Consider the following 14,650-nt stretch of genomic DNA (forward strand, 5'->3'; position numbering starts at 1 on the left):
GGACGGACGGTAGGTGGTGGGGGCGGCGGGGAGAGGGGCAGAGAGCGGAGCGAGACAAATTCACTACATACTCAGTTTAGCCCCTTTCAAGTTCTTTACTGCATGTTCTATCTTTAGGCAGGAAGGAGGAAGTGTACACCACTTCATCAACAAACTGCAGAGCTGGTGCTTACCTGAGCAAAAGGGGTGACTATGAGATCTTCTGCATGCCTGTAGAAAGAGAGATAGAAAATGAACAAAGGAAGGAGATGACAGTCAGCAGGATAGATGGAGAGTTATCGCTGAAGTGTAACCTCTATGACAGTTTACATGAACACATACGGGATATATATGTGAACCAATGGTATCCATAGCCCTATCTGAATCTAAACCAAATCTTTTTGGTTCTGACCAAAAAACATCTTTCTGAAAGGGAAGCAGACCAAGACAAATTACACCGCTATGAAGCGAAAAAGATTTGAGGATATACATTAGCATAATACTGCCATAATCATAGTAATCATAAATGCCAAGTCGGCTGATTGTGATTGTATAGTGAGTAATGTATAGTGTTGCAGCAATCTGGAGTGTCAGTGAGGCTACTTTCACTCAGAGTGGTTTTAGCCATGTGGATTAGCCAAGGTGGTTTTGATGGCATGTGATGAACACAGGAAGTGGAGATTGTAAGGGGGTACATACTCACCAAACCAGGGTTCAATTAGCACAATACTTTAGCTGGGCTTGATTGAGTTTGCCTGGTGCAATGGAACCAATGGAATAGTCTTATAAGTTCAAACCCCCGCCCAGGGTTGATACTCACCCCTCACTGTTGATGGAGGAGTTGCGTGACATGTTCTTGGGGGACATGTCATAGTCAGAGTCTGATCGGTACAGGAAGGACTCCCTGCGCTCCCCGCGACTCCTGCACCCCTCTGTGGTAAAGGAGGGGTGCAGCCCCAGCACAGGACTCGCCTGCGAATCCATGGGGCTGCGGCCGGGCGAAGGACCATTCTCTGAGTCAAAACTGAAAGACAAAGTGAGAGAGACAGGAAAGTTGTCTGGATCAATGCTTCATTAAAGGCATTTTCCTGTGTTTGATATGTATTTACACACTAAGAGGTTGGAATAAATCTGTGAATTTGTAAAAATTATGATAATGCCCTTTTAGTGTAAGAGTTGTTTATTAAAAAGACAGCCTGAAATTGCCTTTGTGAGGAGTCTGGATTTCCTGCTTATTCTCTCCTGATTCCGTGAAACCTCCAACCTCCAACCTCGATTTTGAGTGACTGTATTGAATGTTCCCGGAATTTTGCAACCATAGGTGGGAAGAAGTTGTGGCCTGCGTGGTGACTTCACCAGATGGTAAATTAGGTAACAGACCAATAAGAAAGAGAGTTCCAAACCTCTCTGCCAATAACACCTAGTATTCCTCTCCCCACTCAGACAGACAGATAGACAGACAGACAGACAGACAGACAGACAGACAGACAGACAGACAGACAGACAGACCTAGCAAAATTCTTGCTTGAGAAATTGCTCTTTGCTAAGTAGCTATTTTTGTATCTTTTTGACCATTTTAACTTAAAACAATCTCACCAAGGTACTTATTGTTACCCAGGAATCAATTGATATTGAGATATTTATATGGGGGATTGGAAATAATGCAGACAATTACTTTGATGGAAGCAACAATTTATCTGCAATATTAAAGCTGATCCACCCCACCAAAAAAATATAATAAAATAAATGACGTGTTGAAGGAGAGACAGACATGTATAAACAAGAGTTCAGCCCAGGACAGCTGATCTGCATATACACACACGAGCACCATAGCAATCTAGCGTTACAGACAACCACATGACCCCAAACACAAGATTAGGGATAATCTCAAAGAGATCCAGTCAAACGGAAGCTTAGTGAGAGTTTAGCCAGTGTACAGAGAAACATACTTCTTAGGTTTAGAGATTTCTCTTTTTTGAACCATGAATGTTTCTACAGCTTCATCAACAATGAAAAGCACATCATGGAGGGAGATATTGTGAAGACACAGACACAGACACAGACACACAGACACAGACACAGACACAGACACACACACACACACACACACACACACACACACACACACACACACACACACACACACACACACACACACACACACACACACACACACACACACACACACACACACGCACACACACACCACAGGGCCTGATAACTGTGCATGGCTACTTGGACACCATGAATACCTGAGAGGAAGGTGGGACTGAGATGACCGTCTGCGCTCTATACTGCGGTTGAGCTTCATACGGCGGAAAAACACGGAATTCCCGTGTCCCCGAGTGTGGTCGTGATCAGGGGACACAGGTGAGTTAGCGGAGGGGACGTAGGGAGAGGTGGGGGTCAGGCTGGGCGTGGTCAACTCCTCGGGGGTTTCCCACAGATTCATCTGTCGTGTCAGCTTCCTCTGACTCATCTCTGGAAGCTCTGGGCACGACGAAGAGGACTGATGGAAGAAACCACCATCCCTCTCTCCCTCTTCTTCTCTCCCTTGCTCCCTCCTCCCTCCCTCCCTGCCTCCCTCCCGACCAGAAAAAACTCTGTCTATCAAACTTTGTCTGCTACTGCCAACACTTCAACCTCCCAATCGGTCTGTCAGTCACTCTCCCTCCTACGCTCCCCCTGCCCCCCCGCCTTGTTCCACGGTTCAGTAGCCCAGCTCACGTCCCAGACAAAGAGAGTTCTCCTGCACACACCAGCACAAAATCCTGCCAGTCAGAAAGCCCTTGATAACAGACCCTAATCCTATAGTTTTATTCCTGGTCCCAATCCTCAGAGTCCACGTTCAGTTGAAGTCTTCAAGCTTTGATCCTGAAGCCCTGGAGTACTGCTGCGTTGGCTCACTTCCTGTGTTCACCTCCACACCACTTTGTTCCCTGTTTCTCAGCAGCTTGTTCTTCCTGTGTAGGTTTGTTTTTGTTTATTCTGTCACTGAAGGGCGGCGGTGCAGCTGTAACCCACAGCCTCTCTCTCAGCTATCAGCTATCTGAACAGGGCCACTCTCAGGAGAGGGCTTCTGATATTTCACTAGCTCAGCTCTCACTCTCTAATCGCTCTGTCTGAGTCCATATACTTTTCCTGTGTGTCCTCCTCCTGCCTCGCTGTCCTTGTCCTCCCCGACCAGGCCCCTCAGGGACACTGTGGCTGCCACTCTGCCCGGGCGTCTGCCCCGTGTCTCACTCACACCCACACCACCTAGAGGACACACCGATGCTGATCGGTCCGCTGCTCTGTTTCCTAATCTTTCTCTCTCCTTTTCTTCGCTTTCTCAGCCTGTTTTTTCTCCTTTACTTTCTTCACCTCCCTCTGCTTCAAGCGTGTGCTCTCTTTCTCTCTCCTTATCTCACTGCTCACCGTTTCTCTAGCAGCAACAGACCACCGGCAGTAGAGAGAGAGAGAGAGAGAGACAGAGAGACAGAGAGAGAGAGAGAGAGAGAGACAGAGAGAGAGAGAGAGAGAGACTGAGAGAGAGACAAAGTGGATGAGGATGGAGAAAGGAGTCAAGGAGAAAAAGGAGGGAAGCGCAGAGGAGAAGAGAAGGAGGAGTGACTCATGGCCTGTGGAACTGTTTACAAGAGCATGCATGATTTGTTTCCAAAACATTATTTTTTAACATCAACAGCCAAGCCAACAGCCAAGCTTCTTGACCTTTGCAGTACACCAAAAGACATAGGCCCACTGACCAAGTACAGAGCTACTACACAAACAGACCTCTACTCCGAGAAAATCATTTTGTGAAGTTTAAAATGTACTGTATCTGCATACACATCAGAGTGTGTGTGTGTGTGTGTGTGTGTGTGTGTGTGTGTGTGTTGTTTCTGAAAAAAAGAAGAGAGACAAGAGAAGAGTTTATCTGCATGTATGCATGAAAGCCTGTGTATGTGCATGTGTACAACAGTGAGTTTGTGTGTATCTATTTGTTTTTTCATGCTAATGTGAATCTTGTGTCATCCGTTTCTTTGTTTTTGCAGCAGCAGAGGTAAATCCCGGTGCATGAATTCTACATACCACTAGGCTGACTAGACAAGGCAGATAGCAGCACAAAGACTATCCACAGAGCAGAACACTACAGAGATGAGATGACTTGTCAACCACCCATTTCCCCCTCCTCTCTCTCCTCCCACACTGTCACTGTCTGCTGTCTCTCAAGAGCCTTCCTTCCCTTTCTGCCTCTCTCTCTCTGTCATTTGTCTCTCTTCCAGTGACTCACCCCAGAATAATGAAGGGAAAAGAAGAAGGCTGGTAGAGGGGAGCTCAGCTCCCATTTGTTTGTGGGGCACAAGGGACCCGTCTGAGCATAGCCCTCTCAAGTCACTCATGAACAGTCCTTTATGAAATACGGGCTATGGGAACATTTCTCTGATCTGACATCTCTGACTGCTGAAGGATTCCTACTCATTGTGAAGAATGCAATTAAAAGCTGCAGGGGGTCGATGCTTGTAAAAAGTCAATAATCAATTGATCAGTTATTAAGTAATACAGCTGGATACAACATTTCAGTGTGAATTTGAGTGAACAAACACACAAACACAGTACACATGCACATGCATGCATGCGCGCACACACACACACCCTAACACAGTGTGACTTTCTACCGCAAACACCCCAGTATCCCTGCACATTGTCAATTTGGTATTGGCACTGTCCCTGTACATAGCTTCCTATCTTATTTGTTATTTATTGTGTTTTCTTTATCATATACAGTACCCGTCAAAAGGTTGGACACACCTACTCATTCAAGGATTTTTCTTTATTTTTTTTTATTTTTCTACATTGTAGAATAATAAGGAAGACATCAAAACTCTGAAATAACACATATGGAATCATGTAGTAAGCAAAAAAGTGTTAAACAAATCAAAATATGTTTAAGATTTGAGATTCTTTAAAGTAGCCACCCTTTGCCTTGATGACAGCTTTGCACACTCTTGGCATTCTCTCAACCAGCTTCATGAGGAATGCTTTTCCAACAGTCTTGAAGGAGTGCTCACATATGCTGATGTCACGATCGTCGTAATGTGGAAGAGAGGAGGACCAAGGCGCAGCGTGATACAAATACATACTTCTATTTAATAAACGAAGAGAAACACTAAACATACTAATACAAAACAACAAAATGAACGTGAAGCTATAAATGACAAGTGCAGACACAGGCAACTTACATATAGACAATAAGCCACAACCCACAATACAAAACAGGCTACCTAAATATGGCTCCCAATCAGAGACAACGCAAAACACCTGTCTCTGATTGAGAACCATATCAGGCCAAACTCATAGAAATAGACAAACCAGACATACAACATAGAATGCCCACTCAGATCACACCCTGACCAAACAAAACATAAAACATACAAAGCAAACTATGGTCAGGGCGTGACAGTACCCCCCCCCCCCCCCCCCCCCCCCCCCCCCTCCCTCAAGGTGCGGACTCCGGTCGCAAACCTAAACTTATAGGGGAGGGGCATCTGTCCGCGGTGGCAGCTCAGACGGGCAGCTCAGGCGGCGCTGGACAGACGGGCAGCTCAGGCGGCGCTGGACAGACGGGCAGCTCAGGCGTGCCGAGGCGCACTGAGGCCTGGTGCGTGGTGCCGGAACTGGTGGTACCGGGCTGGGGACACGCACCTCAAGGCGAGTGCGTGGAGAAGAAACAGGGCATACTGGACTGCCGAGGCGCACTATAAGCCTGGTGCATGGTGCCGGCACTGGTGGTACTGGGCTGGGGACACGCACCTCCGGGCGAGTGCGGGGAGGAGAAACAGGACGTACAGGGCTCTGGAGATGCACAGGAAGCCTGGTGCGTGGTGTAGGCGCTGGTGGTACTGGGCTGGTGCGAGGGGCTGTCACAGGCGGACTGGTGCGTGGAGAAGGCACCGGATAAACTGGACCGTGGAGGCTCACTACAGGTCTCGAGCACCGAGCCTGCCCAACCCTACCTGGCTGAATGCTCCCCGTAGCCAGGCCAGTGCGGCGAGGTGGAATAGCCCGCACTGGGCTGTGCTGGCGAACCGGGGACACCATGCGTAGGGCTGGTGCCATGTACCCCGGCCCAAGGAGACGCACTGGTGACCAGATGCGTAGAGCCGGTTTCATGGCACCTGGCTCGATGCCCAATCTAGCCCGGCCGATACGAGGTGCTGTTATGTAACGCACCGGGCTATGCCTGCGCACCGGGGACACCGTGTGCATCTCTGCATAACACGGTGCCTGCCCGGTCGCTCTCTCTCCACGGTAAGCACGGGGAGTTGGCTCATGTCTCCTACCTGGCTTAGCCACACTCCCCGTGTGCCCCCCCCAATAAATTTTTGGGGCTGCCTCTCTGGCTTCCAGCCGCGCTTACGTGCAGCCTCCTCATACCGCCACCTCTCCGCTTTCGCTGCCTCTAACTCAGCTTTTGGGTGGCGATATTCACCAGCCTGTGCCCAAGGTCCCTTACCGTCCAGAATCACCTCCCAAGTCCATTTCTCCACAAAGCGCTGTTCCTCCATTCCACGCTGCTTGTTCCATTGATGGTGGGTTATTCTGTCACGATCGGCGTAATGTGGAAGAGAGGAGGACCAAGGCGCAGCGTGATACGAATACATACTTCTATTTAATAAACGATGAGAAACACTAAACAGACTAATACAAAACAACAAAACGAACGTGAAGCTACAAATGACAAGTGCAGACACAGGCAACTTACATATAGACAATAATCCACAACCCACAATACAAAACAGGCTACTTAAATATGGTTCCCAATCAGAGACAACGCAAAACACCTGTCTCTGATTGAGAACCATATCAGGCCAAACACATAGAAATAGACAAACTAGACATACAACATAGAATGCCCACTCAGATCACACCCTGACCAAACAAAACATAAAACATACAAAGGAAACTATGGTCAGGGCGTGACAGCTGAGCGCGTGTTGGCTGCTTTTCCTTCACTCTGCGGTCCAACTCATCCCAAACCATCTCAACTGTGTTGAGGTCAGGTGATTGTGGAGGCCAGGTCATCTGATGCAGCACTCCATCACTCTCCTTCTTGGTCAAATAGCTCTTACACAGCCTGGAGGTGTGTTTTGGGTCATTGTCCTGTTGAAAAACAAATGTTAGTCCCACTAAGCCCAAACCAGATGGGATGGCGTACCGCTGTAGAATGCTGTGGTAGCCATGCTGGTTAAGTGTGCCTTGAATTCTAAATAATTCACCAACAGTGTCACCAGCAAAGCACCCCCACACCATCACTCCTCCTCCTCCATGCTTCACGGTGGGAAACACACATGTGGAGATCATCCATTCATCTACTCATCTCACAAAGACACGGCAGTTGGAACCAAAAATCTCAAATATGGACTCATCAGACAGATTTCCACTGGTCTGGTGTCCATTGCTTGGGTTTCTTGGCCCAAGCAAGTCTCTTCTTATTATTGGTGTCCTTTAGTAGTGGTTTCTTTGCAGCAATTCGACCATGAATGCCTGATTCACGCAGTCTCTTCTGAACAGATGTGTCTGTTACTTGAACTCTGTGAAGCATTTATTTGGGATGCAATTTCTGAGGCTGGTAACTCTAATGAACTTATTCTCTGCAGCAGAGGTAACTCTGGGTCTTCCTGTCCTGTGGCGGTCCTCATGAGAGCCAGTTTCATCATAGCGCTTGATGGTTTTTGCGACTGCACAATTGTACGTATTGACTGACCTTAATGTCTTACAGTAATGATGGACTGTCATTTCTCTCTGCTAATTTAAGCTATTAACATGGATTTGGTCTTTTACCAAATAGGGCAATCTTCTGTATACTAACCCTACCTTGTCACAACACAATTGATTGGCTCAAACGCATTAAGAAGGAAAGAAATTCCACAAATGAACTTTTAACAAGGCACACCTGTTAATTGAAATGCATTCCAGGTGACTACCTCATGAAGCTGGCTGAAAGAATGCCAAGAGCGTGCAAAGCTGTCATCAAGGCAAAAGGTGGCTACTTTGAAGAATCTCAAATCTAAAATATATTCTGATTTGTTTAAAACTTTTTGGGTTGCTACATGATTCCATTTGTGTTATTTCTTAGTTTTGATGTCTTCACTATTATTCTACAATGTAGAAACTAGTCAAAATAAAGAAAAACCCTTGAATGAGTAGGTGTGTCCAAACTTTTGACTGGTAACCTACATGTATTTTTTTCAAATGTTTTATTAGTTACACTATTTTGATATTGGATTACTGCACTGTTGGGTAGAGCATGCAAGTTAAGCATTTCACTGGACTTGTGCATGTGACAATAAAACTTGAACGTGATTCCAGGATGGGATGACTGTGGACAGCTACTCGCTCTTTCATTATGTGATAACAGAACCCCTGGAGAGGATGACTGTGGACAATGACATGATGATCAGAGGTCTCACAGGAAAAGGGACGTGTGCCAGCTGGGCGACTCCTTCCTTCGTAAGATAACAACCCTCACAGCTCAATGAGGAGAGAGAGTGAGAGAGGAGCTGGCTAATTAAAATGTCAGTTTATCATGTAGCTCACCCATGTTTTTCTACTTCTTCCAGTTGGGAGGTGACGTAGCGTAGCGTCAACACATCTCACACTAGACACAAGCACAGTAAAGGACACAGCAACAAGACGGCAGTTACTGCCAGTTCAAATTGCATGACTTTTGGATATGTTTTCATTGCCATGGGAAACCTAGAAACCATCTTCATCGCTTGAGCAAATACTATAAAATGCTCAGCTCAATGGTATAATGGCAGAGTAGGGACCTTTGTACTGGCAGGTGCTGTAAGCAGCTTGTCTTATTGAATTGATAAATCAAGATGATGTTCTATCTAGGCTTTTCTTGCAATGAATATTGCAGTGTATGCTGCTCCGTAATACTATGAGTATCTAAACCATTTCCCCTGCTCTGCAGCCATACTCCTAACCCTCCTCTCGATGCAACACATTTCTATAACAAAGGGGGAGAATTTGATTATATTCCATTAATAACGCGGCTTTGAAAGGCTTTGAAGCCTGAGTCAATGTGCTGATTAGTTTAATTAAACCTGAGAGTCTTTAAGGGACAAGAAAGATTTACACTCTCACTCCTTCCAATGAACCCCCCTCCCATTGATTATATATTAACAACACACTAGGAGCTTATGAGTGTGTGTGTGTGATGGAGAGCTGCTGCCACATCAGCGGTTTCCTACAGCACAGTCCTCTCTCTCTCTCTCTTTGAGAGGCTTGAGCTGCAGTTAGTCCGGCCCAGGCAGCCAGCATACAGCTCACATTCCCTTGTTGGGTGGGGAGGGAGGAAGGGATGGACGGGAGCTGGAGCCTTCATTTATTAAAGTCACTTTCCAAAATCGATCCCTCTATCCCTCTCATTCTTATCCTCTCTCTCCACAAGTTAATGATTAACCTTCCCCAACCACTCCATCCCTCCATCCCTCATGCCTCCTCCTCCGCTGCCCAGGCCTACCCTCAGCCTGAACGGGGGATGAGAGTGATTTCCTGCCTCCGCTTCCTTTTCTGCCAAGCACAGATGCTAATATCCACGTGCTATGTCAATCTCTCTCTGTGCATTGCCTCACCCAGGCGTTTAGCACCTGCCTGATTGCTACATGCGTGGGGGGAGAGTGGAGGGAGGGAGTGAGGGGGAAGGAAGGGAGGAGCTACTTTTAAGGCCCCATCGTACAAACACAACTGTATTTATTGCTACGGTTGAATCCCAAACTGAATGTTGAATCAGCAACTGATCAGGCAGGGTAATAGGGCTTTTATTACAGAGCAGCTATCACTCTGTTGCAGCAGAGCAGGGGCATGTGTCTATATCAGGCTAGAACGCCCATCACCGACTCAACTCAAAGCACATTTCAAATGAGATGGCCAAGCCAACATCAACACACCCTCTCCTCTCACCATTTCTACCTGCCCCAGCATGCCCTCTGTTTCACGCCAGTGCACGGTGCCATGACACAGACCTGCCTGCCCTGGCTGTGTTTTAAAGGCCAACATTTACACTGCTGCCCTGCCCAACTGCCTGAGCTCTGAGCCCTGAGAAGAGGAGAGTTTTGGCCTGACTGGAGCCTGGCGCTGCGCCACCCTTGGATCAGGGAGGGCATCTGGCCGTGCCAGCCTCACACAGGGCAGGGGGACACCGCAATGCAAGCAGGGTGGTCGGGGGTAGAGGAGAGGGGGAGAGAGAGAGGGAGAGATAAAGAGAGTAGTTAAAGAGGAAGAGAGAGGGGATTCTCTCTACAGAGTGACAGGCTGGTCATCCCAGCGATGCCCTGACCGGCCGGCCGGCTCCATCTGAGACAGAGAGAGAGAGAGGGAACAGAGGGAGAGAGCTCCCCCGTCCACTGTGCTGCATGCGGTCGGTCAGATAACAGCCAGAGGATTACAGAGCCATAATCCTGCCCACAGGATCAGCGACACCCTCCAGAGGGGCCTGACTCAGAGAGCTACTGTACTGGAGCCATATAGAGTTTTAGCAAGGCAGCAGGCAGGCACACACCTTTAAGCTTAAGGATGACATACTGTGTAGCTACAATTGATTCCTCAGACAATCACTCGGCCGACTGACCCCCCGGTGTGGATAGTGGTGTCTTTCATTCAATCCAGAGATGCGCTATAGTGGATATTCAGTCTCCTCCATCAAATGTAGTGTGAAGCCACAGGCTCACTACAGTGTGAAGGAATGATGGGTTCAAATACTATTCTAAATCTTTCAAATACTTTAAGCGTTTGCTTTAGTCTGCCTGAAGTGCCAGATGGGCGGGGTATGCAGCCTTTGCGACTATTCTATTAGTTCCATGGCACCAGGCAAGCTCAATCCAACCCAGCTAAAGCATTTCATATAATTACAATAGTACTTAAATCCAGGTCTGCTAGATTAGCACCTGGCAGCACTCAGAATGTATAATGCATTGTACAAATGCAGTGGTTGTAAATTTAACAGATCCCATAACACTGTATTACACGAGCACACCGTTCCCAGCCCCATGCTGTTCCTCCTCCTGTGTAGTTGGGTCTCCGTTGTCGTGTGGTTTTGTCCAGAACATCTGTATTCTCCCCCAAGACACCAATCCCACCGCATTACCATCACCACACCAGTTACTCCAACTCTCTGAGAAACTTTGTCGAGGTAGAGAATAAATCGACAGTCCTTTTTCTGTTTATCTTCCATCCTTAACTCTACCTCAAGTCATTGTCTGCACGTCACTGTGAAATATGCTTCCTTTTAACAAAACTTTGTCACGGTCTGATGAAATGACCATCGCATCATCAGTTATGTTGACTGTTCCTCTTGTCATGGTCAACAATGTCTCAACTGTTACAGCGCCTTCAAAGTATTCACACCGCTTGACTTTTCCCACATTGTGTTGTGTTACAGCCTCAATTTAGATCTTGTGACACTGAATTTGTTTGATTTTGTGTCACTACACACAATACCCCATAATGTCGGTGGAATTTTTGGGGCGGGGACAACTGAAGAGATATGAGAAGCTGAAATGTCTCGAGTCAATAAGTATTCAACCACGTTGTTATGGCAACCTGAAATAAGTTCAGGAGTACAAATGTGCTCAACAAGTCACATATTAAGCTGCATGGACTCATTCCGTGTTCAATAATAGTGGTTAACATTTTCTTTTATGACTACCCCATCTCTGTACCCCAAACATTTACAGAGTATAATGGTTGTGCTATGAGAAAACTGAGGATGGATCAACAACATTGTAGTTACTCCACAATACTAAAAGTGAAAAGAAGGAAGCCTGTACAGAATACAAATATTCCAAAACATGCATCCTGTTTGCAACAAGGCACTTTAGTAATACTGCAATAAATTGGAAAATAAATGCTTTTTTTTTGTCCTGAATACAATGCGTTAAGTTTGGGGCAACTCCAACACAACACTTCACTGAGTACCACTCTTCATATTTTCAAGCATGGCGGTGGCTGCATCATGTTATGGGTATGCTTGTCACCGGCAAGGGAGTTTTGTTGGATAAAAATAAATGGAATACAGCTAAGCACAGGCGAAATTCTATAGGAAAACCTGTTTCAGTCTGTTTTCCAACAGACACTGGGAGACTAATTGATCTTTCAGCAGTACAAGAACCTAAATCACAAGGCCAGATCTACACTGGAGTTGCTTACCAAGAAGACAGTGAATGTTCCTGAAGGTCCAAGTTACAGTTCAGACTTAGATCTGCTTGATAATCTATGGCAAGACTTGAAAATTGCTGTCTCGCAATGATCAACAAACTTGACAGAGCTTGAAGAATTAAAAAAATAAATGTACAATCCAGCTCTTAGTGACGTGTGTGTAGCTCTGGCCCTCAGTCTACTGAATCAGTGTCCCAGCCAGTCAGTGAATCCCAGGAGGCTCGGCTCCATCGGCCCCATGCTGCCTTTAACCTGACCAATGACAGCTGACTGACACACCCACCACAGTTATTATACACTCTCCCTCTCTGCTATCTCTCCTCCCTCTCTCTCTTTCACACAGTCCTCCGCTCGCTCCACTAAGCTTCCTAACCTTTTTTTATGTAAATTATCCCTGTGGAACCAGGGGCTGTTTAGTGTAAAAGGGAAACTGTTTAAAACCGTGTCTCAAACATCCACATATTTTAGCCAGCATTACTGAACTGGAATGTCAGGGGGAGCCTGAACAAGTGCTTGGTTTAATGAGGGCTGCCTTCTTCAGAGAGAGACAGGGGGGGATGAGAGAGAGAGGAAGAGAGGGGCAGAGAGAGACTGAGACAGAGAGAGAGTGAGTGAGGAGGGAGGAGAGAAAGAGAGCAGCGTGTCTCTGTGTTTGGGGAGAGGAGCGGGGTCTCCATTGTGCCTTGTTTTGCAGCATGTGATTGGAGCCTCAATTAAACAGATGGGTAGAGTGACATGGAAACCGGTCCAGAGAGAAGACAGATGGAAGAACGTTTTCAATTGGTGTTTCTAATTCATTTGTGCCAGCCGCATCTAAACAAATTAGGAGTTGTAAAATTGTAATGACTTGCACTCAGCGCACAGAGATACGTCTATAGAGAAATACATGTTTTGGCATACAGAGGGCTAGAGGCTTATTCTGCGGCGATATTGATTTGCTCACAATGCCTAACGGAGTTCATCTCTCTCTGTGATGCACTGAGACATGCACTTCCAGGGGTGTGGGTGGGCACAACGTGGAGACTGGTGGATAATTGGATCAAGAATCAGGGGGATTCAACTCAATGAACTAAATGGCATCAGCACAAATAGTTGAACACAACCGAGTGACCAGCAGCAGCGCTCCTGGAAAGTGGATTCAGAGTCCAAAACAGGCATTAACCCAGAGGCTCGATCCTGAACCTGACCATATGTTGCATCTGATATATTTGTACTTCCGGCACAGTAAATATCAGTCATGTGTAAAGCAGCCATCCGCCCCGCTGTATGCAGCCCACACAAGGAGGGGTATTTTTAGCGGATCACCCTGTCTTTGAGATGGAGCGCGTAACTCCCTCTCTGCAGGCTGAGGCTGCTGGGCTCTTTTATTTTCATCCAAACTGGAAAGAGAGAGAGAGAGAGAGGGAGAGAGGGAGCGAGAGGGAGAGAGGGAGAGAGCGAGAGAGAGCGAGAGAGAGAGAGAGAGAGATGAGAGAGAGATGAGAAAGAGAGAGAGGGAGAGGGAGAGGGAGAGAGGGAGAGAGAGGGAGAGAGCGAGAGAGAGCGAGAGAGAGCGAGAGAGAGCGAGAGAGAGAGAGAGATGAGAGAGAGATGAGAAAGAGAGAGAGGGAGAGGGAGAGGGAGAGAGGGAGAGAGAGGGAGAGAGCGAGAGAGAGCGAGAGAGCGAGAGAGCGAGAGAGAAAGAGAGAAAGATGAGAGAGAGATGAGAAAGAGAGAGGGAGAGAGAGAGAGAGAGAGAGATGGAAGGAGAGAGAGAGACGGAGGGAGGAAGACAGAGAGTGTGAGTCATCGAGAGCTACCTTTGTGTCACTGTCACTCTGCTCCTCTTCTTCACCATCTCTCCCTCTATTCATTCCTCCCTCATCTAACCATCTCTCTTTTCTCCACTACTCTTTCTCTATCTATCTATCTATCTGTCTATCTATAGACTGTATCTCACATCTCTTATCTCTTGTTTTTCCACCTCAATGCCGTCACATCAAAGCCAGTTTAAAAGTGAGATGCACACTAATACGGCAATCTTAGCAATCATTTAGTTAAACATATTTCATACCATGAAGATGGATTCTAGGGTGTTAAGCTGATATTACAGATAATTACTGATATAATGTGACATAATAAGAAGCACCGGATAAGAAGCTGTAGGAGGATGATATTAATGGTTCCGCTCTATGTGTTCTTAGAGGAATACAAATTGCGGAACAACTCAAATGTGTATTAACATCTCTTCCTTACATTAAGATGTTGGTATTGCTTAACAGTACAGTAGACCTATACTCACTTACAGGTATGGCCAACAAGATCACATAACAAATAGTCATAAGTAAACCAGTAATAGCAGAACAATAGTGGGAGCACAGTGATTATCCTTGATTGAGGTAAAATAGTCATTAGAGAAGGTAAGACTGGATTATCTGGTGGATTAATGTCCCTTTAAACTGCCTGGGAGCCACTCACACTGCCC

General features: G+C 46.6%; 1 protein-coding gene across 2 annotated transcripts in view; it reads right to left on the bottom strand.

Annotated features, from left to right (window-relative positions):
- The window catches only part of LOC129833133 (cAMP-specific 3',5'-cyclic phosphodiesterase 4C-like), a 66,137-nt gene that overhangs the window by 28,196 nt on the left and 23,291 nt on the right, over positions 1-14,650 (bottom strand). Inside the window, exons 1-3 of one of the 2 annotated variants that reach the window (XM_055897458.1) lie at positions 2,232-2,483; positions 800-1,003; positions 174-210 (exon numbers count right to left, since the gene is read on the bottom strand). In XM_055897458.1, the coding sequence (XP_055753433.1) occupies positions 174-210; positions 800-1,003; positions 2,232-2,458 (468 nt within the window). In that variant the 5' untranslated portion in view covers positions 2,459-2,483. Of the gene's footprint in view, positions 1-173; positions 211-799; positions 1,004-2,231; positions 2,484-14,650 lie in introns of those variants that run through there. The other variant, XM_055897456.1, reaches the window with a different exon arrangement.

This window comes from Salvelinus fontinalis, chromosome 34, assembly GCF_029448725.1.
Source record: "Salvelinus fontinalis isolate EN_2023a chromosome 34, ASM2944872v1, whole genome shotgun sequence".
Taxonomy (NCBI): domain Eukaryota; kingdom Metazoa; phylum Chordata; class Actinopteri; order Salmoniformes; family Salmonidae; genus Salvelinus; species Salvelinus fontinalis.